This window comes from Ictalurus punctatus, chromosome 6 (genome assembly GCF_001660625.3).
Source record: "Ictalurus punctatus breed USDA103 chromosome 6, Coco_2.0, whole genome shotgun sequence".
Taxonomy (NCBI): domain Eukaryota; kingdom Metazoa; phylum Chordata; class Actinopteri; order Siluriformes; family Ictaluridae; genus Ictalurus; species Ictalurus punctatus.
Window position 1 is genome coordinate 1,165,135 of NC_030421.2, and position 24,102 is coordinate 1,189,236.

Consider the following 24,102-nt stretch of genomic DNA (forward strand, 5'->3'; position numbering starts at 1 on the left):
TTTTTATGGGCAGATGGTGCAATTCTGATGGTTTCTGATTACACTCTAAAGACATGTTAAAATCTAGTAGCTAGTTACGTAGCTAGCTAGATCGCAATCTGGATTAAACTTGCTAATCATATCCTTTCTAATCACAGAAAGGACTGAAAAAGATGGAAGTGTTATTAAATAATATATTTATAATAATTCATTGTGAATATCCAAAACATGAGTTGCAACCATATTTATGTCCAAAATCCTTGACCTTTCTCCGGATACCCTTTCATCACTACAACACAAACAAGTGTGATTTTATTATTTATTCAAAACCGTTGTTTGCCCTTCCTTGAATATCTGAAAATAGAATTCTTTTGTAGTGTACCACTAATAAGCATAAAATGTTCATAAACCGATAATAGATAGCAACAATCCTTCGAATCGCACTCAGCACAGTACTACACATTTCTTAGTTATCCACTCAGGACTTATGGGCTACATCATAATATAAATAGCAATCTGTTGAGGTCGACACATAATTCACTGCTACTGTAATTAAAAATTTCTGATACAAGCCATCCTTTGGCGTAATCCATATGACAATGCAGGCAGTGGAGTTTACAATAAAAGCAAATAAGTGGAACAGTTTTCTTGATGGAAGTCTTCAACTCATTACAGGCAGTTACTGTACACGAATATGACGTCCGTGTTTTGGAGTCTGAGCATTTAATGAATTACACAGGCAGACCCTTTGGCACCTGCAACCGGGGGCAATGTTTCAAGAATGGGAGGTCTTCATTTAATCTAGACAAGTCTAGATATAGAGAAGGAAAAAAATATATATTATGAATAAAAAAAGCAAGCTAGATGATGAGCTGAGGCATGGTGCTGAATGTGGCTCCCTCTGAGAGGCAGGAGAGAGAAGCTAACACCCAGAGAAACTACACATCCTGAACTGCCATGGCCTCCTTTGGCCACGTGTAGGAGTCCAGCGTAAAGGAGTCGTAGTCAGAGTTGTAGACATGTGACAATACAAAGGCTTCTTTATCCTTGGGCTCAGGATACCAGTTAGCAATATCGTGTTTATAAGCATAATCTACAATCTGAAAGAGAAGCACAAGAGTGGGACTTTAAGGGGAAATAAATGCACTGATATCACAAGACATATACTTTACTACTCAAATAACTGTTTTCTTACTTGATCGATTAGTTGTGCCTACGTGTAGTTGTGCCAATTCCTATGTAGGGGAGTAAAGACTAACGTTCCAAGGTGTGAAGTCAGAGCATCTTTTAAAAAATGCTGCATAAGCAACCGAACATGCTAAAGATAATATAATATAAGATAAGATAAGATGACACTTTATTGATCCCAAGGGGAAATTAAAGGAGATGGCTAAATTCTCTATGCTGTATACATGAGCTGGCAGACTTCTCCAATCAGATGGAGCAGGGAAAGGGGGAGGCCATTTTTCCTACCCAAAGAGCAGGGTCGATTATGTTCTTTTGGATTCCCATTCACTACTGGCCATGGTTTTGTCAGGAATTGGTCAGGGCGTTGCGCCACTGATTAGAACATCGTGAGTTCAAATCCCTGCATCATCAAACTGCTACTGTTGGGCCCTTGAGCAAGGCCTTTAACCCTCAACTGCTCTGTTGTTTCCTCTCTCAGTTATAAGTCACAACGGGTAAAAGAGCAAACTTTAGACCACTGTGCCAGTCCAGCACGCTCATAGTTCAATAAAAAAACTAAAAAAAACTTGGGCAACAGGTTATAACCACATAAGATACAGTGGATATAAAAGGTACACATACCTATAGAAATATGAAACCAAGATAAATCATGTCAGATCTATTTCGACCTTCAATGTGATCTAGCAACCAACAAAATTCAAGTGAAAAACAAATAGCAACATTTTTTGTTTGGGGGGGGGGGGGGGGGGGGAAGGAAGAGTGGAATACAACTGCCAAATCAAATCGGTACTCTAACCCCAAAAAGACAGCGCTAGATTACAAACAAAACACTCAAACAAAGTATTAGTTAAGGGCTGTGCAACCAGGTTGTGATTCGTTTTCCCCTTTTCTCCCAAAATGTTTTTATTTAAATTTCACTTAAATTATATTGGCTGCTAGATCATGGTAAACGTGGGAAAATATCCAACACGATTTATCTTGGTTTCATTTCTTACATCGTAAAAACGTGCAGTTTTAAAACAGGGGCATGTAGACTTTTTATATCCACTGTAACTACATGAGTGCATTCAAATCTCTCCAACGGCATACTATCATTTATAAGCACGCAGATGAACAAACAGCAAAAGGAAAAATGGTGGTGTTTAACGGTCATGAAAGTTCCAAGATGACTTCCTGTCACTAACCTTCATGGCGATCTTGAAGGACACTTCTCTGATGGTGCTGAGAGGGGGGTACAATCTGCCTTCAGCCAGATGTTCCTCTGTAACCATGTCAGCTATTGCCTGATACACACATCGAATATATTCAGTCTACTTTCTTTACAGAGTGATCTGTCTGATCGTTGTATTTAAAACGCATATTTACCTCTGCTGTGGTGAGGAAAATATCATCAGATATATGACGCACCCTGCAGGCAATGACACCCAGTGCAACTCCAGGGAACACGTACGCATTGTTAGCCTGGCCTGGGTAGAAAGTGCGTCCATCTGAGAGAGTCACCTTCTTGAAAGGGCTACCGCTGGCAAAAATGCCACGACCCTGACAACAGACAGTTTACACACGTTATATCAGGAAGTGCAATGTTACAAGGAGCAAGCTATCATATCCCGCCATAAAGCATATATCACATGACCAATGTCCCCTTTATCTCGAAAATCAATCAGGCATGTACATTGACTCTAAGGCAGTGTGAGACCTGGGGGGTCTGCACTACCTCTGTGAGTGTGTAACACTGCTCCGCAGTGCACTCTGCTTTACTGGTGGGATTGCTGAGAGCGAATATGATGGGCCTCTCATTGAAGGATGCCATGTCCTTTATAATCTGGAAGCGGATGCAGGTCAAAGTCTTTATTAATAAACAGATAAACAAAACAAAGAAAACGCGGTCTCAACAGGGAAACGAGAAACTGGAATCGTGGCATGAAGCAAAAGCAAAAGCAAGAGCAAGACATGGAAACAAGACCGCTTAGCATGCTAACGCATTCTCTATACAAACTCACACTTGACATAACTAACATAAACATCTACACTACAAACAATAATACTGCGCGCCGTGCACGGCCACCGAGGGGTTTAAATAGCCAACATAATCAAACTAAAGCATGGACACCTGGGGCAAATTAAAGACATCCTCAAACATAAGTCAATGTCTCAAGCAGCAAGCGAACGAATCAAAACAAAGTCACGAGTCCACTTAGACGCCGTGCCGCAGCGCCATATGCCGGCGGTGGCGTAACAGTGTTTTAATCTAAATTCCTTAAGTTTATTTTGTATTACACATTAATAAATTGTGAGGAAACTGTTAATAAGAAGACACCCCCCATATTATTTTATGTAATAAAATGTCTTTTTTGTTGTTATAGTTATTGAACTATTACCGTTGAAATATTAGTCGTGATGAGAGACCGAAAGAATACTTGGTAGTTATACCAGTAGAGGGCGCTGATGACCAGCGGTAAGGGAAAAACGCCCGTAAATGCAAAGAGCTAGAACACCACTGCTCGGGGTGTTGAGCTGCACTGTCGCAGCGTGTATTCTGTCCTCTAATGATTCATATGAATTGTAATTAATTACAGAACATAAAGACAACGGTGAGCAAAATAAAGAAGCTACATTACACAAAACATGCATTACTCGTTTTAATGTGTGCAACAAATATTGGTGCCGAAACCCGGGATCAGCAGTGCCAAAAAAGGAAAAGTGAAGCAGTGGACTCGACACACGAGCCATGATGGAGCTGGAGGAACTGCAGGATGAGCTGAATGAGATCTTGGTGCAGTTAACAGTTGACCAATTAAAAGAGGTGTGTACTCAAGCAAAAGTCCCTACTGAAAATAAGGCAAGAAAGCACACGCTGATCCGATTAATCAACAACAGCTGAGAGAACTACTGAAAATGAAGAGGTGGAAGTATCAAATGCCTTTCTAAAGAGGTTGATCCCCCATGCTAATTCGATAGAAGGAGGATGCACGTGGCCATTGCAAGCTGTAGAGGATGCTGCTGGCCATGCGTCAGTTTTAGCCATTCTGCAGGAACACTACAGCGTTACAACTTAGCTTTCAGACATCGACAAAGAATATTGAGCAAGAAATAAAACAGCTGACAAATAAATTGGCAAATCAGCAACCTACTCAAGTCATGGTTATTCAACCAGTAATACCACCCGTCATCCAACCTCCTGAAGTGACCATAAAGCGGGACTTTAAGATTAATGGCCAGATTGGAGAGAGGGGTCAGAGAGATAAACTGTCGCACACAAATTTGATCCACAAAATTGACCTCGGGGTGAAAAGGGGGCACAGTGAGCTTCAGATTGTCGAAGCGGTAGTCAGAGCTATCAGCCCAGGGCTACACCTCCGGGACATGCTGGAGATAAAAGCAGATCTCAACCTCCCACAACTCCAGACAATTCTAAAAGGCCACTTCAAGGAGGACAGCTGTGGATTTGAACCATCGGTTGATTAATGTCACACAGGACAGCCACGAGTCCCCACAGAACTTTTCATTTAGTGCCATAGAGCTAAAAGAGAGACTCCTAGTCTCCTCAAGGGAGCCTGGCTCGAAAGAGCAGTATAGCACCAATTTAATTCAGAAGAAGTTTCTGAGGGCAATAAGAATGGGACTAATTAGTGATAATGTCAAATACCAGTTAAAGAATTATTTAGATGACCCAACACTCACAGATGATATACTGATCACTAAAACCAACGAAGCAGCGAGCCTTGAAAGGGAGAGACAACAAAAATTCAGTAATAACAATAAAGAATTAAAAATACGCAAGTTGAGAATGAAAGTACAGCCCACACAAGAAGCCTCAGGAGCGGTGGGTGGATGGGATCAGACACCTTCAGCAAGCGTTAAAGGCCTGAAACACAACCACCAGCTAGTTGCAAGGAGACTGAGCTTTATGCAATGATAAAAGAACTAAAAAGAGAAATGGAAGAAATTAGGAAGACAGTACAGGAAGCTCCTAGATCTCCTCCGCAGGCACGAGTGATCTGGAAGCAGGGATGCAGCAACTGTAAAGCCAAGAATGAAAGAAACCAATGTGACCATTGCTTCAAGTGTGGACAGGGTGGTCATTTATCCAGGGGGTCCAGAGGTCAGAGGAAGCCCACAAGCAGACCAGACAAGGTCGACATGTCAGCAAATACAGTGACTCCTGCGGAAACACCACTCGGCACTCAGACAAGGTAGGAGGGGCCATCTAGAGATGTCCACAAGCTCATTACAGAGGGTATTAAGTAAGTACACCCCTCACATTTTTGTAAATATTTGATTATATCTTTTCATGTGACAACACTGAAGAAATGACACTGTGCTACAATGTGAAGTAGTGAGTGTACAGCTTGTGTAACAGTGTAAATTTGCTGTCCCCTCAAAATAACTCAACACGCAGACATTAATGTCTAAACCGCTGGCAACAAAAGTGAGTACACCCCTAAGTGAAAATGTACAAATTGGGCCCAAAGTGTCAATATTTTGTGTGGCCACCATTATTTTCCAGCACTGCCTTAACCCTCTTGGGCATGGAGTTCACCAGAGCTTCACAGGTTCCACTGGAGTCCTCTTCCACTCCTCCATGATGACATCATGGAGCTGGAGGATGGTAGAGACCTTGTGCTCCTCCACCTTCCGTTTGAGGATGCCCCACAGATGCAGGTGGTGCTGGGTCTTTAGGGGTACACAATTATTAGCAATAGAGGTTAGCAATATTTATCTTTCTGTTTGTTGGACTGTACCGCTCCGCATTGGGAGACCCATTCAGCCACGGCTCTGTTGTTTACACTAGGGAGCAGCTGTTAAAACTGAGCAACACCAAGATACTTCCTACAGAAAGACCAGTGATCCCCAAGGAAATTAGGAGAAGGAGAAGAGGAAGCAGAGCTGGACTTAAATGCCAGGAGAGAAAAAAACGGTACAAACCGTTCATTCCATCCGTTATTATGGGGAATGTGAGATCTCTCTCCAATAAGACGGAAGAGCTAACGGCGCTAACCAGGCTGCAGAGGGAGTACCGGGAGTGTAGCATCATGTGCTTCACGGAGACGTGGTTGAACGATCTCAGGACGGATTCACTGGTTACACTGGACGGAATTCAACTTGTGAGAGTGGACAGGATTGGAAAGGAGAGCAACAAGAGGAAGGATGGGGGAATAGTGATGTTTGTGAATGAGAGATGGTGATGAGATGAGATGGTGAGAGATGAGTTGCTAGCGGTTAGCATGTGGCCATATTACCTGCCAAGGGAGTTCTGCTAAATGAATAAATGTAATGAATACCTTAGGGAATTCTCTCTCTCTCTCTCTCTCTCTCTCTGTGTGTGTGTGTGTGTGTGTGTGTGTGTGTGTGTGTGTGTGTGTGTGTGTGGTCAGCAAGTCTAATGAGTGTGTTTGTAAACAGGTGAAAAAATGGGAGGAAACACACAGCTGTAGTGTCAGGATGGCCAAGCGGTCTAAGGTGCCAGTCGCAAGGTCTCAAGGTTCAGACCTTCTCCCTGGTTAAAGGAGGATTCTGGTCTCTAAATGGAGGTGTGCGTTCGAATCCCACTTCTGACAGGATTTTATTCCCTACAAAAAACCCCATGTGTGAATATTAAATGAATGAAGTTAGGATTTTAAAATGTATTTTGTACGTATGCAGTAAATTAAAGATGAAGACACTCAACACTGGAAAATTTTAAATGAGAGGAGAACTTATTTATATGTAAGGTTCTGTGCTGAGTGTAGTACTAGTTCAGAATGTAGCTTTCAGATAAATGCTGAAAAATACACACTCACATTTCACCCAGGATTAACAGCATAGCACTAACAATACAAATACAGTAAAGACACCAGTCTTCAAAGCCTCGGTTTATTTACAATGATTTAAATTCAGGAATAAAAGGAATAGAGATAGAGATCTATGTTTAAACATATTTTTATGATTTTAAATTCATTCTCTGGTTTATTTGTTTCTGGAAGCCCTGAACTGAAAGTTGTGGGGAAATGTACTATGGAGTTATTTCAACTTTATCACATTATTTTTATTTAATAATTCATTATTTACATTTACATTTATTCACTTTGCGGACGCTTTTATCCAAAGCCCGTGGAGGGAGATGAAGAGGGGTGTGACATGGGTTGTCTTGGACCGGTTAAAGACGAGGCGCGCTGCAGCATTCTGAATCATCTGAAGGGGTTTGATGGAGCTGGCTGGGAGGCCCAAAAGTAGTGAGTTGCAGTAGTCCATTTTTGAGATAACAAGAGCCTGGACTAGTAACTGTGCAGCCTGTTCGGTGAGTTAGGGTGGGATTTTCTTGATGTTGTACAGGACGAACCTACAGGACCGTGCAGTTGTTGAGATGTGGTCTGAAAATTTCCACGCAGTAGTTCGTTATTTTCACTTAAAATATTTCAATGAATATCTTGGAATTTCAAGATATATTAATATCCGAGATATTATCTTATTATTTTGAGTTTTCACATTATTTTGATGTAACTGATAAGGTGAGTCGAAATAATAATAGAACACTGTTACGCTACCGCCGGCAGAGGGCGCTGCGGCGTCGATGCGCAAGGACTGCTGCTGAGCGCGCGTGCACGAGACTCTTGTATATGGACACGCGCGGTTCGTTTGTTTGGATTCTCCCTGTCTGCGAGCGTTGGTTGATTTACTCCAGGTGTCGGTGATTTAGTTTAATTCTGTTGGTCATTTAAACCCCTTGTGTTGCTGTGCACTTCGCGCAGTATTAGATCTATATGTTTGAATGTTGTAGCGAATGCGTGCAGCATGCTAGCGGTCTTATTTCCATGTCCTGTTTTGGTGTAATGCCTAGACTCTAGTCCATGTGTAATCTAGCTAGTCTAGTTCAGTATAGACCGCGTTCCCTGTGTTTTGTTTGCTTGGTTTATTAATAAAGACATTGCTCCTGCGCTTACTTCCTGTTAACCGTCTTGTGTCGTTACACACTTCAAAATAAATTCCACAATGAAGTGTTCAGAGCTTCAGTAAAAACAGACTTTCACAAAGAACATGAATCTTTTCATCAGCAATATTTCATTAATGAATTGGAATAAAACAAGATCAGCTCTAACTGATCTGATTCACTCTTACAGAGCACTGAAGTGGGAAGATCTTTACAGGAGAATTATTACAAACAACTCTTATAAATGGCAGTAATTTGTCAGTAAATCTGCGTGTGAAAGTGTGTATGTGTGTGTTAGTGAGAGGGTCAGAGAACGACAGCTTTCCTCTGTTCCAGTCCAGCTGCACTCGGATCCTCTGGAACTTCTGTTTTACTGAGAGGAGAGTGGGTGACTGTGGTGTAGAACGTGTTCCATATTTACCACCATAATACCTCACATACCAGATTCCACTTCTGGAGGATATATCTCCCTTCCTCTGAGCAGATTCTGTCATCACACCCACATACCACCATGTACAGTCTCCTACTTCAACGTCCCAGTAGTGTTTCCCTGAGTTAAAGTCCTCAGAGCCCAGGATACAGCAACCATCATCAAATCTCTCTGGATTATCAGGAAGCTTCTGTTCCTCATCACTGAATCTCACACTGGTCAGATCATCAGATACAATGAGTTTAGGATGAGCAGTGTTGGGGTCCAGAGTTACAGGTGCTGAAAACACACACGATGGAGTTAAGCTAACTTAAACATTGCGTTAGCATGGAAGTAGCTAACATTAGCCTAAACCAAAGAAATGATGACGGTAATTACAATATTAATGAATAAACATATATAACCGTGTGTATTTAAATTACAAATGTAAACAATCTTTATAAGAATTGTAAATCTAAAACTTTTGTAAGCCGCTGCAACGATCCATTTTTACACTCGCGCTTCAACCACTGAACAGTCTGACGCATCAGAAGCCTTTCAAAATAAAAGTTCCCTTACATTACATCAGTTTAAAAGGTGACCACATGTGTGTAATAATAATAATAATAATACCAATTCCAAAACATTACACAAATGAAACATCACTATAAAAAACACTTTAGTGTTATTAACAAAGGCACAGAAACAGAAAGAAAGAAAGAAAGAAAGAAAGGAAGATTCTTACTGTATTGGACAGTGTCCTGCATCTTCTCCCAGACTCTGAACTTCAGGTTGTCCAGATGTTTTGCCACATGGATCAGTGGTCCTGAAAGCACCTCTGGATGCTGTAGTGTGCACTGAGCTCTGCAAAAACATTCAGGAGTCAGTGCTGCTGTGGGTTTGGAGTCAGAAACACAGAGAACGAGAGAGACAGGAAGCACATCACTCACCTTCTCACTGTGGCCTTGTAGTTCTGTAAAACAACAAAGCAAATATCAGTGGATCTGATTGACATTTTTACACCACTGAAATGTGACGTTTCTGATGATGGAAAGAAGTTTTACTTTCTCACAGTATAAACACTGACTAAATGATCCTCACTTGTAAGAACGAGGCGTCTTCAGCTCTCATCTCCTCTTCTACACCTCTGATTGTGTCTGAAAGAGATGATATGTCTCTGCTCAGCTTCTCAATCTTCTCCTTCATCATCTGACTCTTCTGCTCCTCTTCCTCTCTCAGTGCAGCTATCCTGGCTGCCTCTTCATCTCGTAGAACCTGGTGAAGCTTCTCAAACTCCTCCTTAATCTGCCGCTCTGTGTGTTGGGCCTGAATCTGCAGTGAAGAGGAAATCAAATGAAATAGAACTGATTATGCAGTGATGCAAAATTTCATTCTAATATCAAAACCATCTTATTGATTCTAACCTTTATATGTTCTGCAGTCTGACTCCAGTTCAGTTTACAGTCTTTAAAGATCTTCAGTTTCTCCTGTAGGGGCTTCAGAGCAGTTTTCATCTCCTCCTGAAACAAATCAACACACTGCATGGAGACTCTGTGTTTAGTAATAGCTGTATTCTCTCTTACAAGCACTCATTAGAGCTTTTCAAATGCACCAAGTACAGAAGAAACAATGAAAAGTGTAGACTTATAGGATGTGGGTTTATTGGTGTACACTGCTTTAGTCTAACATGGAAGATCTGCTCCTGTTTATACAGGAGACACTTCAGGTGCTGAAAATCTGAAGATGATGGAATAGCAGACTCACATTTGTTATTATGTTATTAAATTTATCACAAGGCAATTATAATTTATTATTTAATTATTACACTGTGTTTATATTGAACCTGTAGATATTGATATGTAGAATAAACTCTTTTTTATATGTACCTTTTACAGGAACATTTTATTTACCTTACGGTCTGTTAATGCCTCATCAATGGGGCAGAATTTATGGTTGGTGTGTATTTTTGAAGTCTGACACACCACACACACCGGCTGTTGATCATCCAGACAGAAGAGTTTGAGTTTCTCACTGTGCAGACTGCAGACTGTTTCAGACGCTGATGAAGATCTCTGACTTCTCTCCTGTAAGAAAGTCTCACACAGGTTCTTTAAGGCCAGATTTGAGGGAGGATTCTCCATAGACGACTTCCTCCTACAAACAGGACATTCTCTGGATCCTTTGGTCTCCCAGAACTTTTGCAAACACACTTTACACACACTGTGACTGCAGAGCAGAACAACAGGATCCGTGAAGATTTCACAGCACACAGGACAAGAGAAATCCTCCTCTGAAAACTTAGAAGCCATTTTATTTTGCTGCTGTTGTTGTTCTCTCCAGTCCGAATGTTTAGATCCACTTTCACTTTGATCAAAAGTAATCACACCCTGATTTCAGGTTTGTTTAAAGTTAATATACAACTTTGCAGGTCCAGTTAGTAATCACTTCCTTTCACAGAGCTGAAGATGAGACTCAGAATTCTCCATAAACCGAGAATAAAACTAAACTCACCAGAGCAGAACACTGCAAAAGGACTGCAGTCGTCTCGGGCTCTGTACTTCCTTAATGGGAGGAGTTTTAGAGAGACAGGTATGACCTGTTCCACTCATCACTTACAGCAGAAACAGCAGATAAAGATCACTTCTGTTTAAATACTGAATATGAGTTCATTAACAGCACTTGTCTTCTGGACTGAAAATAAAAAGTTTATCAGGCCGCATTTTTGATAACAGGACATGTGAATTGTTGCCTCCCCAGACATCTTTTATGCCTTTGTGTGATAAAAAATAATAATTAAAATAACTTTAATGTAGTGTAACACAATATGAGTTATTTTTAAGTATATGAAACCTATCTCTGTTTGAATGTGAAAAAAATTCTAATCTTAAACTTAAGTGAAGTACAAGAGCTTTACAATGTTCACTAAAACACAGACTGATTAAAAGCCTGAATGGAAATGGCTACATTTTTTTTTTTACATAAAGGTATTTCAGAGTTAGTTTATCCAAGTTACGTACACTTCTCATAAAAGGTCACGTCAAAAGATGATTCCCCTGCTGGAGGTGGAGAGGAGACTGCAGCTGGAGCTTTTCTGATTAAAACAGCCAACTAAATGACTGTGTTTAAGTACTTGTAGCTTCTGCTTGTTAGGGTTTTTGCAGCAAAACCAGAAGAAGTGAGGTAGTTTCAGAAGGCACTGTGTGTGTGATGAGATGTCAGTGTTCTGATTAATCATTACATCTCTCTTAGGCTGCGTTCATGTAATCTTGTAATGGAAAGCCGTGCAATTCTGTCCAAAGTTCTCGGTTCTAAATCCTCCAGTCTGAGGGAACTGTATCTGAGGGGCAATAACCTGCCAGATTCAGGAGTGAAGCTGCTCTCTGAGGGACTGCAGAATCCACACTGTACCCTGGAGAGACTGTGGTGAGTTCTCTCTCTCTCTCTCTCTCTGTCTGTCTGTCTGTCTGTCTGTCCTTCTGTCTCTCTGTTTATCTCTCTCTGTCTGCCTCTATCTCTGTCTTTGTCTCTCACTCTGTCTATCTCTCTTTTGCTCTCTCTCTCTGTCTCTGTGTCTGTCTCACCCAGCCCTGGGGTAAAAGTAAGCGTATGGTGTAAACATGCATTCGATCCCTAAATGATTAGCAGGCAAGTGGAAAAAACAGGCAAGTGGAAAAAAGTAAATGCAGAATGTCTCCATCTAGTCACCAAAGTCTATATAGTCCAGAATCCTAACAATAACCATCCTGATGTGGAATGAAGCTCATGCACAGGATTATGATGAACTCTTGCACTGCAAAGACGTGATTTTACATTCCTGTATGTGTGATTCTGTTCTTATTAATCAAGTCTGTAAATAAAGGTATAGTACAGGATTGTCTGCTCTTATGCACTTATCAACCACACAATTTTATCTTTTATAATTATTTTTCCTAGTTAAAGAGATGATGCTCAGTCATTCACAGTTCTCTATTGATGTAAACGATGTATATACTGAAAACTTACAGTATAGTAACATTAAAGTTACTTAAAGTAACATGGCCAAAATTGTTAACCAATTTGACACCTTGTACAATTTCATCTGGCTTTAACACAATGTACTTCCTTATATAAACAATACAAAATTAAATAAAAATAAAATAACATTTTGTAATACAAAACAAACTTATAGCATTTAGATTAAAACATATAATTCAAACCCACCAATTGAACTCTAATATTTTCTAACATTAGCTCAGGCTGTTCGGTAGTTATATCATACACTTTCTGTCAAAGTGTCAATCAAAGTTGTGTGCTGATTTATAACTCTTTCTTTGCTCTCCTGATCGACAGGTCTGTAGGTACACCTAATTTATGACCAGGGGTGGGGGGTAACCCTATGGACTGTGTCAGTGGGTCATTCTGGCACCTTTCCCGGGGGTGTGGGGGGGATCTCCCCCAACAAATGTGTTTATGTTAATGAGACTGTTGTGAAATGTGTTTCTTCCAGTGTTAATCACACACAAATGTATTCTTTTTTGTGGTATAAGAGAATGTTTATTTTCTGAAATTACTTTGTTGTGATATTGTTTTATTTGAAGCTTAAGGATGGTTTACGTGAAATATGTCTGATGTAAGAAAAGAGTATCAGATGTTTAATATTGGGTATATGTGTGTGTTACTATGTGGGGGATTTTGTTTTGTGTAACTACACTGTTAGAAAAAGCATGATGGTTGAATGTGAACATATATGAGCAGAATATTTGTTTGTGAAATAAATGAAAACAACTGTTGATTAAATTTTTTGGGAGAATGGGTTGACTTTGAATAAAAAATTTAGGAGGTAAAAGGTTAAAAAATAAAAATAAAAAAAGCTGTTTAAAAGAATTGCGCATATTACATACCTTCTAAATATAACCCTTTAAGAGGTAAATGTTAAAGTATTGTATAAAAGAATCGCACGTGTTGTTTAAACTAGAAGACAAGTTTTTCGCTAGATGTCTTCCAATCGCTGGATAAAGCAGGAATGAGGTTAAAAAACAATTCAGCTCTCTCTCTCAGTACACTCCCCATCCACACGTGTTTCAACGGCAGACAGTTTCTGTAGATCGCGTAAATTTATGACTCTATCGGACTGTTCTGTATGTGAACCTAACTCATGACTCTTTGTGTTTTCCTGACCGACAGTTCTGTAGGTACACTTAATTTATGACCAAGGGTGGGTGTAATCCTATCACTTTGTTTATGTTAATGAGTCAGTGTCTGGGGTGTTAATGGCTTTTTATTTTGAGGAATAGGAGATGCCTGTCTATCGTACCAGTAAGTGTTATTATTATTATTATTATTATTATTATTATTATTATTATTAAGAATGTTTATTGATTAATAAATGAATCATGTGACTGTTGTAATGGTTAAACAGGTCTCTAGCACTGCAGGTGATGCTGACGCTGTGTCTGTTCTGGACATCGTTGAGGAAATAAAATTTCTGCACAAGGCAAGCGGTACATACATGTGTTATTATTTATAAGTGTTCATGCCTGTAAAATTGTGTGGTGGGTGCTAGCGACCGGAGACATGCTCAGGTACATGCTCCGACTGATGATTGTAGAGACACAGACTTAGTGACACCTACAACACCGGAACTTAAGAGGTCAAGTTGTTCCCCCGGGCCGGCAGACGGTATGTAGTATGTCTTTAAAAAAAGAGAGTTGTATCTTCCTAATTCGTACTGGTTTCCTAACTCATGTTTACTTTTTCAGAGTCAGCTGTGAATGAACGAGCTCCCTCTGAATAGTTCGATATAGAGTCCGTTTTGAGCTGGGATCACGAGTTGTTTGAATCGTGGGACGCTTGTGCATTTTCCCAGGCTCATGGAGAAACACGTGCCAGTGAATGTCTGACTGCGGAAGACAACGACTCTGAGACTCTACCTTCAGACCAAGAATTTTACAGTCGTGAGTCACCGGTTGTTAAAGACAACAGAGCCTTATTTGAGCTAATATAAACCGGTTTCAAGACAATCAAGGGGCATATTGCGGACCTTGAAAAGCGTTTTGCTGTCATCAAGGAGCGTCAGGACGGCATTGAGAAGAAGCAGAGTGTTTATAATCAATCTGTGATGGAAACTTTACAACGACACACCATCTCGCATAAACATATTATAGCTACACAGAGACTCCATGCTGGAGAGAATCGCCACGTTGGTCATAACCAAAACCTGAAGATGGATTTGTTAAAGCAGGTTGTACACATACTTAAAAAAAACAAACTCAGGTGAGTTGTACAATACGTTTTCATACATCTGTGTGTTTGCTTGTATTAATTGTTGATTCGATACTGTTTACTGTTTGTGTTATTTTTTACTAGTTTTTTTATAACCATAGTTGTTTCAAAATGTTTTGTTTAAATTTTCTGGTAAACTGGTTTAAAAATGTTAATATTAAAATAGTGGTGTTCCATAGAACGTGTACTGGTATGTTGGAACGGTATACGTCCAATTACGTGCCTCATAACCTTGTTCTTGTATCTGCACAACGACCATTATTTCATGATTAAGAATCTGAAAGCGTGAATAGGTACACCATACGTGTACGACTACTGTCACAGTTTTACTAGACGTAGAGACCATAGGTGTAAATATGTTTGTGATGTTTGTAATGCACCTGATTGTCATAAATACGTTGTCAAAACGAGGCAATGTCACGATCGTTTGCGTTACTGCAGATCTGCCTATTGTTATAAAGCACATAAACAAACGCAATTAGGACAATAGTACGCCCAGTGTGATGTCACTAAATACTGTCAGAAATGTAATAGTAACTGCAGGAATCTCTAATTCTCAGTCATGGGCTGGTGGCTCTTCATGATCCTAGTTATATTGCAGTGGAATGCCAGGAGTCTTATAGCTAATGGACAAGAATTCAAAAAGTTTGTGACTGATCTGTTAGATAAACCTCAGGTAATATGTGTGCAAGAGACGTGGTTAAAACCACAGTTAGACTTTGTGATTTATGGATATACTACAATCAGAAACGATAGGGAAACGGGTAAAGGTGGAGGGGTAGCAACTTTTGTAAGAAATGATGTGAAATATAACCTAGTCAATAAAGGGAAAGAACATGAATCTGTGGTAGTCAGAATACAGACAGGAAAAGACAGTATAATGATAGTCAACTTTTATAATCCCTGTAATAGACTGAGCACTGATACACTGAATGCAGTATGTGGGGTGACACAAGGGAAAACAGTATGGTGTGGGGATTTTAATGCACACAGCACGATATGGAGGAGTAAGAACACCGATATAAATGGGTCAGTAATAGAGGAATTTATAGATGATAAAAACCTGGTATGTGTTAATGACGGGAAGGGCACACAGTATAGTAGTTCACATAACACAGAAAGCGCTATTGATCTGACGATAATGTCAACTGAAATGGCAGGAATCAGCTTATGGGAGGTTTTAGACCAGTCGACAGTAGGTAGTGATCACTATCCAATAATAACCAGGATAGAAGTAGAGATACACCAGGATAGCGAATTGAAAACACCAAGGTGGAGGTTAGATAAAGCTGATTGGCAGATGTTCCAAATGCTAAGTGAAATAAAATGTGTGGAATTAGTGAATAAGGATATTAGAGATGTAGAAGAAATGAACAGGAAAGTGACTAGGGCAATTATACAAACAGCTGAAGAAACAATTCCTAAAAAGACAAGAATTGAACAAAGAAAGAGCGTGCCATGGTGGAATGAGAGCTGTACTATAGTAATTAAAAAGAGAAATAAAGCTCTTAGGCAACTCAAAGCTCACCATACACTGGTAACTTTGATCAACTATAAAAGGGCACAAGCAGTAGTTAGGAGAACAATCAGATCAGCCAAACGTGGGTATTTGAGACAATTCTGCAATAAAAATTTAAAGTGAAACCCAGCTATCAGACATATGGAGAACAATTAGGAAAATTAGCGGAATTAGAAACAGTGTAGAAATACAGTGTCGAGTAGCAATAATATAAATGCGATCAGCAATGCAGAAAAAGCAGAACTCTTGGTAAAATCTTTTGTGAAGATCCACAGTACTGAAAATCTATCCTCAACAGCTAAGCAGTGCAGAGATCAGACACTTGCCCAAAAACCCCAGGGATAGTGGAAAGAAGGACTACATCAGGGGGAGAGTTGGACTTGCCATTTACTCTATTTGAATTAAAAAAGGGCCACATCAAATGCACGGCAAACGACACCAGGGAAAGACAGTATATGCTATAGCATGTTAGATCACATGAGAGACACCACACTTGATATAGTATTAAGACTGTTCAATATGGTATGGAATACAGGACAAATCCCACTAACATGGAAACAGGCAGTTATAGTTCCAATACTCAAACCTGGAAAAGACCCGTCAGATCCAGCAAGCTACAGACCCATAGCATTAACGTCACAGCTAGGCAAAACTATGGAGAGGATGGTAACAGATAGACTAGATCACTATATAGAAAGTAAAGGGCTTCTTTCACCATATCAGTCAGGATTTCATAAAGGGAGGGGGACAATGGATTCTATATTATGCCTAGAGTCAGAAATTAGGAAAGCTCAAACTAAAAAAAAGTGTAATTGCTGTATTTTTTGATGTTGAAAAAGCGTATGATATGCTTTGGAAGGATGGACTTCTATTTAAACTTGACAAATTAGGAATAAATGGTAAGATGTATAATTGGATGTTAGACTTCCTGAACAGAAGAGCAATAGAAGTTAGAGTAGGTGCAGAGTACTCAGATAAGTATGCAGTGGAAAATGGTACCCCACAAGGCAGTGTATGTAGCCCAATACTGTTTAATATTATGATTAATGACATATTTGATCAGGTCGGAGGATATATATCAAAGTCACTTTATACGGATGATGGGGCACTCTGGGTTAGGAGTCGGAATATAGAATATTTAAGAAAGAAAATGCAACATGCAATCGGGAAAGTAGAACAGTGGGCAAATGAATGGGGATTTAAACTATCAATTTCAAAATCACAAGGTAAATGTTTCTCTAAACGTCATAAAACAGTACCACTTAAATTATATGGGCTAGATCTTGAACAGGTCAAGGCTGTGAGATTTTTGGGAATGTTTTTTGATGTGAAGCTGACCTGGGGTCTGCATATTGATAAAATGAAAAACAAATGTAAAAAGATTAGTAATGTTCTGAGATGTCTGTCAGGGTGAGACTGGGGAGCAAGTTGGGCATCGCTCATAAATATATATCACGCTCTTATGAGGGCCGCCTTTGATTATGGCTGCCTAGCATATATGTCGGCATCGCAATCAAATCTTAAAAAGCTCGATGTGGAACAGGCACAAGCACTTCGGATCTGTACTAGAGCATTTAAATCATCACCAGTGACTGCATTACAGATGGAGACAGGAGGGATGCCGTTGTGTATCAGGAGGGTTAAGATCATGCTGGCATATTGGGTAAATCTACAAGGGCATAGCAGGGTTCACCCCATGAAAGCCATCTTACAAGAATGCTGAGTTTTATAGGACTAACTTTAATTACTTTGGATGGTTAGGAAATGCAAAGGCACAAAATGCAGGTCTCAATCAGCTACAAGTAATCCCCATTGTGGTGATACCAACTGTACCACCCTGGAGATTAATAAAAACATCTGTAGATACAAGATTACAACAAATATTAGAAGAGAATTTGAAAATAGCACCACAAGGGATAATAATTCAAAACTATATGGACCAATATCAGGATAAATTACTCATATATACAGATGGGTCAAAACAGCCTGAGACTGGCCGCACTGGTGCAGCTTTTTTCATTCCTCTGTATGAAGTAGCAGTCAAAAAAGGGCGACCGATTATTTATCAGTGTACACTGTAGAATTGTTAGGAGTCCTACTGGCACTGCAGTGGTTGGAAAAGCCAAGATGTCACTATAGCTATAGACGACATGGGCAGAGTTTCAGCGGTCCTCATTCTATGAGGCTGAGAGGCAGAGGTGGAAAATAACACAGTATCTAAGGTCTGTGCATGGCATGTCTGATTGCAAGCCAAGCACAAGCTTGGATTTTGGTAAATAGCTACAAATCCTGTGTCCCCATCAATAATGGTTTATTAATGATAATTTTTACATTTTGCTCACTTTAAACAAAGAAAACTCTTGGGAAATAACTGTTGTTATTATTATTATTATTATTATTATTATTATTATTATTATTATTATTTTTACATCATATTGTTTTCATATAAGTTTATCATATTTTTATGGATTCAACGTTAAAACAAGTTTTTTTTAAAATCACATTTTATCCAATGTGGGATTCGACTGATATTTCTACGTTAGGTTCGTCCGACCCGCCTTCCGGATTTTCCTCGCCTTCTATTGGCTAGTCAGCGCTCTACACCTACGTGGGACTGGCCCTCCCTGGTAAAAGGAGGATTCTGGTCTCTAAATGGAGGCGTGGGTTCGAATCCCACTTCCCAATTTATTCCCTATAAAAAAAACCCATGTGTGAATATTAAATAAATGAAGTTAGGATTTTAAAATGTATTTTGTACGTATGCAGTAAATTAAAGATGAAGACACTCAACACTGGAAAAGTTTACTTATTTATTTAGAACTTATTTATATGTGTGGCAGGGTAAGTGATTTGGTTATCCTATTGGCTCTGCTTGGGATATGGTTTTGGCAGACCAATAGGATGAGAGCTACCCGATTATTTAAGGACCCCTATTTTGACAAGCAGATAGGTGTCTTGGTGATTCTGAGTCTCTCGCGGTCCTGGCATTTTTGGTTTCCGCTTCCGTTCAGGTACATTCAGGCTTTGTTATGGTATAATGAGGTGAACACCTCAAGGCTAATTTGTTAGAGCGGCACTGGTGGCACGTGCATTGAGGCGAATTGGTGCCGGAGATCACGTGATGTGATCGCAACATTTAGTCGGTGGCTGAATGATATGTGTATGTATGTCGATCCACGGTACCTGTGAGTACAGTGCATCCGGAAAATATTCACAGCGCTTAAATTAATTATTTTCCTCAAAATTCTACAAACAATACCCCATAATGACAACATGACAGAAGTTTGTTTGAAATCTTTGCAAATTTATTTTTAAAAAAATAAATAAATCACATTTTACATAAGTATCACGTACTATGTAGTTATTTGAAATTTATCACGTTATTTTTATTAGTTTCCACGCAGTAGGTCGTTATTTTCACTTAAAATATTTCAATGAATATCTTGGAATTTCAAGTTATATTAATATCCGAGATATAATCTTATTATTTTGAGTTTTCACATTATTTTGTAACTGATAAGGTGAGTCGAAATAATAATAGAACACTTTGTTACGCTACCGCCGGTAGAGGGCGCGCGTGCACGAGACTCTTGTATATGGACACGCGCGGTTCGTTTGTTTTGATTCTCCCTGTGTGCAAGCATTGGTTGATTTACTCCAGGTGTCGGTGATTTAGTTTAATTCTGTTGGTTATTTAAACCCCTTGTGCTGCTGTGCACTTCGCGCAGTATTAGATCTATATGTTGAATGTAGTAGCGAATGCGTGTAGCATGCTAGCGGTCTTATTTCCATGTCCTGTTTTCGTGTAATGCCTAGACTCTAGTCCATGTGTAATCTAGCTAGTCTAGTTCAGTATAGACCGCGTTCCCTGGGTTTTATTTGTTGATTTATTAATAAAGACATTACTCCTGCGCTTACTTCCTGTTAACCGTCTTGTGTCGTTACACACTTCAAAATAAATTCCACAATGAAGTGTTCAGTGCTTCAGTAAAAACAGACTTTAACAAAGAACACGAATCTTTTCATCAGCAATATTTCATTAATGAATTGGAATAAAACAATATCAGCTCTAACTGATCTGATTCACTCTTACAGAGCACTGAAGTGGGAGGATCTTTACAGGAGATTTATTACAAGCAACCCATATAAATGGCAGTAATTTATCAGTAAATGTGTGTGTGAAAGTGTGTATGTGTGTGTTAGTGAGAGGGTCAGAGAACGACAGCTTTCCTCTGTTCCAGTCCAGCTGCACTCTGATCCTCTGGAACTTTTGTGTTACTGAGAGGAGAGTGCGTGGCTGTGGTGTAGAACGTGTTCCATATTTACCATCAGTATACCCGACACACCAGAGTCCACTTCTGGAGAATATATTTCCCTTCCTCTGAGCAGATTCTGTCATCACACCCACATCCCACCATGTACAGTCTCCTACTTCAACATCCCAGCAGTGTGTCCCTGAGTTAAAGACCTCAGAGCCCAGGATACACAAATAATCATCAAATCTCTCTGGATTATCAGGAAGCTTCTGTTCCTCATCACTGAGTCTCACACTGGTCAGATCATCAGATACAATGAGGTTAGGATGAGCAGTGTTGGGGTCCAGAGTTACAGGTGCTGAAAACACACACACACGATGGAGCTAAACTAACTTAAACATTACTTTAGCATGGAACTAGCTAACATTAGCCTAAACCAAAGAAATGATAACTGTAATTACAATATTAATGAATAAACATATATAACCGGGTGTATTTAAATTACAAATGTAGACAATCTTTATAAGAATTGTAAATCTAAAACTTTTGTAAGCCGCTGCAATGATCCATTTTTACACTCGCGCTTCAACCACTGAACAGTCTGACGCATCAGAAGCCTTTCAAAATAAAAGTTCCCTGACATTACATCAGTTCTAAAGGTGACCACATATGCATGTAATAATAATAATAATAATAATAATAATTAGAAAACATTGCAGAAATGAAACAACACTGTAAAGGCCACTTTAATGTTATTAGCAAAGGCACAGAAAGAAAGAAAGAAAGAAAGAAAGAAAGAAAGAAAGATTCTTACTGTATTGGACAGCATCCTGCATCTTCTCCCAGACTCTGAACTTCAGGTTGTCCAGATGTTTTGCCACATGGATCAATGGTACTGAAAGCTCTTCTGGATGCTGCAGTGTGCACTGAGATCTGCAAAAACATTCAGGAGTCAGTGCTGCTGTGGGTTTGGAGTCAGAAACAGAGAACGAGAGAGACAGGAAGAACATCACTCACCTTTTCACTGTAGCCTTGTAGTTCTGTAAAACAACAAAGCAAATATCAGTGGATCTGATTGACATTTTTACACCACTGAAATGTGACGTTTCTGATGATGGAAAGAAGTTTTACTTTCTCACAGTATAAACACTGACTAAATGATCCTCACTTGTAAGAACGAGACGTCTTCAGCTCTCATCTCCTCTTCTACGCCTCTGATTGTGTCTGAAAGAGATGATATGTCTCTGCTCAGCTTCTCAATCTTCTCCTTCGTCATCTGACTCTTCTGCTCCTCTTCCTCTCTCAGTGCAGCTATCCTGGCTGCCTCTTCATCTCGTAGAACCTGGTGAAGCTTCTCAAACTCCTCCTTAATCTGCCGCTCTGTGTGTTGGGCCTGAATCTGCAGTGAAGAGGAAATCAAATGAAATAGAACTGATTATGCAGTGATGCAAAATATCATACTAATATCAAAGCCATCTTATTGATTCTAACCTTTATATGTTCTGCAGTCTGACTCCAGTTCAGTTTACAGTCTTTAAAGATCTTCAGTTTCTCCTGTAGGGGCTTCAGAGCAGTTTTCAGCTCCTCCTGAAACAAATCAACACACTGCATGGAGACTCTGTGTTTAGTAACAGCTGTATTCTCTCTTACAAGCACTCATTAGAGCTTTTCAAATGCACCAAGTACAGAAGAAACAATGAAAAGTGTAGACTTATAGGATGTGGGTTTATTGGTGTACACTGCTTTAGTCTAACATGGAAGATCTGCTCCTGTTTATACAGGAGACACTTCAGATGCTGAAAATCTGAAGATGATGGAATAGCAGTCTCACATTTGTTATTATTTACTAAATTTATCACAAGATAATTATAATTTATTATTTAATTATTACACTGTGTTTATATTGAACCTGTAGATATTGATATGTAGAATAAACTCTTTTTTACATGTACCTTTTACAGGAACATTTTATTTACCTTACGGTCTGTTAATGCCTCATCAATGGGGCAGAATTTATGGTTGGTGTGTATTTTTGAATCTCGACACACCACACACACCGGCTGTTGATCATCCAGACAGAAGAGTTTGAGTTTCTCACTGTGCAAACTGCAGACTGTTTCAGACGCTGATGAAGATCTCTGACTTCTCTCCTGTAAGAAAGTCTCACACAGGTTCTTTAAGGCCAGATTTATGGGAGGATATTCCATAGACGACTTCCTCCTACAAACAGGACATTCTCTGGATCCTTTGGTCTCCCAGAACTTCTGCAAACACACTTTACACACACTGTGACTGCAGAGCAGAACAACAGGATCCGTGAAGATTTCACAGCACACAGGACAAGAGAAATCCTCCTTTGAAAACTTAGAAGCCATTTTATTTTGCCGCTGTTGTTGTTCTCTCCAGTCCGAATGTTCAGATCCACTTTCACTTTGATCAAAAGTAATCACACCCTGATTTCAGGTTTGTTTAAAGTTAATATACGACTTTGCAGGTCCAGTTAGTAATCACTTCCTTTCACAGAGCTGAAAATGAGACTCAGAATTCTCCATAAACCGAGAGTAAAACTAAACTCACCAGAGCAGAACACTGCAAAAGGACTGCAGTCGTCTCGGACTCTGTACTTCCTTAATGGGAGGAGTTTTAGAGAGACAGGTATGACCTGTTCCACTCATCACTGACAGCAGAAACAGCAGATAAAGATCACTTCTGTTTAAATACTGAATACGAGTTCATTAACAGCACTTGTCTTCTGGACTGAGAATAAAAAGTTTGGAGGGGGAGAGACGTCTGCAGCTGGAGGGGGGAGTGGGGTCTGCAGCTGGAGGGGGAGTGGGGTCTGCAGTTGAAAGGGGGAGTGGGGTCTGCAGCTGGAGGGGGAGTGGGGTCTGCAGTTGAAAGGGGGAGTGGGGTCTGCAGCTGGAGGGGGAGTGGGATCTGCAACCACTGCACTGTTGCGAGGTGCCCTGTATATGCCAGTTAATTACTACTCTCTCAAATATTGGCACCCAAGCCCCTGTCCTAGCCAGTTCCATGTGAGATTAATTACAGCTGTTATGTAGGCTCGGGAGGTAAAGCTAGACTTGATTCCTTTGACTTCCATGATCTCTTGGATCTTTCTTTTCTGATTAAAACAGCCAACTAAATGACTGTATTTAAGTACTTGTAGCTTCTGCTTGTTAGGGTTTTTGCAGCAAAACCAGAGGAAGTGAGGTAGTTTCAGAAGGCACTGTGTGGTGATGAGATGCCAGTGTTCTGATTAATCATTACATCTCTCTTAGGCTGCGTTCATGTGATCTTGAAAAGGAAAGCCGTGCAATTCTGTCCAAAGTTCTCAGTTCTAAATCCTCCAGTCTGAGGGAACTGTATCTGAGGGGCAATAACCTGCCAGATTCAGGAGTGAAGCTGCTCTCTGAGGGACTGCAGAATCCACACTGTACCCTGGAGAGACTGCAGTGAGTTCTTTCTCTGTCTGTCTGTCTGTCTCTCTCTCTCTCTCTCTCTGTCTGTGTCTGTCTTACACACACCCAGCCCCCCCCCCACCTCATCACAGCTGAAAGAGCTGGATCTGTATGGCAATAAA

General features: G+C 40.0%; 4 protein-coding genes across 4 annotated transcripts; 1 reads left to right on the forward strand and 3 right to left on the reverse strand.

The window, feature by feature from the left end:
* Positions 1–284: 284 nt before the first annotated feature.
* Positions 285–3,303, reverse strand: LOC108266916 (NADP-dependent malic enzyme, mitochondrial). Its single transcript, XM_017470748.3, has 4 exons — positions 2,882–3,303; positions 2,533–2,706; positions 2,352–2,450; positions 285–1,079 (listed from the first exon to the last, which is right to left on the reverse strand). Exons 1-4 carry the CDS (start codon positions 2,975–2,977, stop codon positions 918–920), a joined length of 531 nt encoding a protein of 176 aa, XP_017326237.3. The 5' UTR covers positions 2,978–3,303; the 3' UTR covers positions 285–917.
* A 3,703-nt stretch (positions 3,304–7,006) lies between these two features.
* On the reverse strand, positions 7,007–11,034 carry LOC108266893 (E3 ubiquitin-protein ligase TRIM35). Its single transcript, XM_053680672.1, has 6 exons — positions 10,394–11,034; positions 9,908–10,003; positions 9,585–9,815; positions 9,434–9,456; positions 9,229–9,347; positions 7,007–8,783 (listed from the first exon to the last, which is right to left on the reverse strand). Exons 1-6 carry the CDS (start codon positions 10,790–10,792, stop codon positions 8,239–8,241), a joined length of 1,413 nt encoding a protein of 470 aa, XP_053536647.1. The 5' UTR covers positions 10,793–11,034; the 3' UTR covers positions 7,007–8,238.
* A 3,035-nt stretch (positions 11,035–14,069) lies between these two features.
* LOC124628232 (uncharacterized) lies at positions 14,070–16,386 on the forward strand. Its single transcript, XM_053680680.1, has 2 exons — positions 14,070–14,141; positions 14,222–16,386. The coding sequence occupies exon 2, from the start codon at positions 15,307–15,309 to the stop codon at positions 16,384–16,386; it is 1,080 nt and encodes a 359-aa protein (XP_053536655.1). The 5' UTR covers positions 14,070–14,141; positions 14,222–15,306.
* Positions 16,387–19,516: 3,130 nt separating this feature from the next.
* LOC108266212 (zinc-binding protein A33) lies at positions 19,517–23,317 on the reverse strand. Its single transcript, XM_053680658.1, has 6 exons — positions 22,496–23,317; positions 22,011–22,106; positions 21,688–21,918; positions 21,537–21,559; positions 21,334–21,452; positions 19,517–20,877 (listed from the first exon to the last, which is right to left on the reverse strand). Exons 1-6 carry the CDS (start codon positions 22,892–22,894, stop codon positions 20,333–20,335), a joined length of 1,413 nt encoding a protein of 470 aa, XP_053536633.1. The 5' UTR covers positions 22,895–23,317; the 3' UTR covers positions 19,517–20,332.
* Positions 23,318–24,102: the final 785 nt, after the last annotated feature.

Bases quoted from the DNA above. Each gene is read 5' to 3' on its own strand.
- LOC108266916 (XM_017470748.3), bottom strand. From the start codon at position 2,977: ATGGCATCCTTCAATGAGAGGCCCATCATATTCGCTCTCAGCAATCCC. The intron at 2,707-2,881 runs GTAGTGCAGACC...GTCTGTTGTCAG, and splicing joins AGTGTTACACACTCACAGAG to GGTCGTGGCATTTTTGCCAG. The intron at 1,080-2,351 runs GTTAGTGACAGG...CTTCTCTTTCAG, and splicing joins CCTTCAAGATCGCCATGAAG to ATTGTAGATTATGCTTATAA.
- LOC108266893 (XM_053680672.1), bottom strand. From the start codon at position 10,792: ATGGCTTCTAAGTTTTCAGAGGAGGATTTCTCTTGTCCTGTGTGCTGT. The intron at 9,816-9,907 runs GTTAGAATCAAT...TCTTCACTGCAG, and splicing joins AGACTGCAGAACATATAAAG to ATTCAGGCCCAACACACAGA. The intron at 9,457-9,584 runs GTGAGGATCATT...GTTGTTTTACAG, and splicing joins AAGACGCCTCGTTCTTACAA to AACTACAAGGCCACAGTGAG.
- LOC124628232 (XM_053680680.1), top strand. From the start codon at position 15,307: ATGGGCTGGTGGCTCTTCATGATCCTAGTTATATTGCAGTGGAATGCC.
- LOC108266212 (XM_053680658.1), bottom strand. From the start codon at position 22,894: ATGGCTTCTAAGTTTTCAAAGGAGGATTTCTCTTGTCCTGTGTGCTGT. The intron at 22,107-22,495 runs GTAAATAAAATG...GATTTGTTTCAG, and splicing joins AGGCATTAACAGACCGTAAG to GAGGAGCTGAAAACTGCTCT. The intron at 21,560-21,687 runs GTGAGGATCATT...GTTGTTTTACAG, and splicing joins AAGACGTCTCGTTCTTACAA to AACTACAAGGCTACAGTGAA.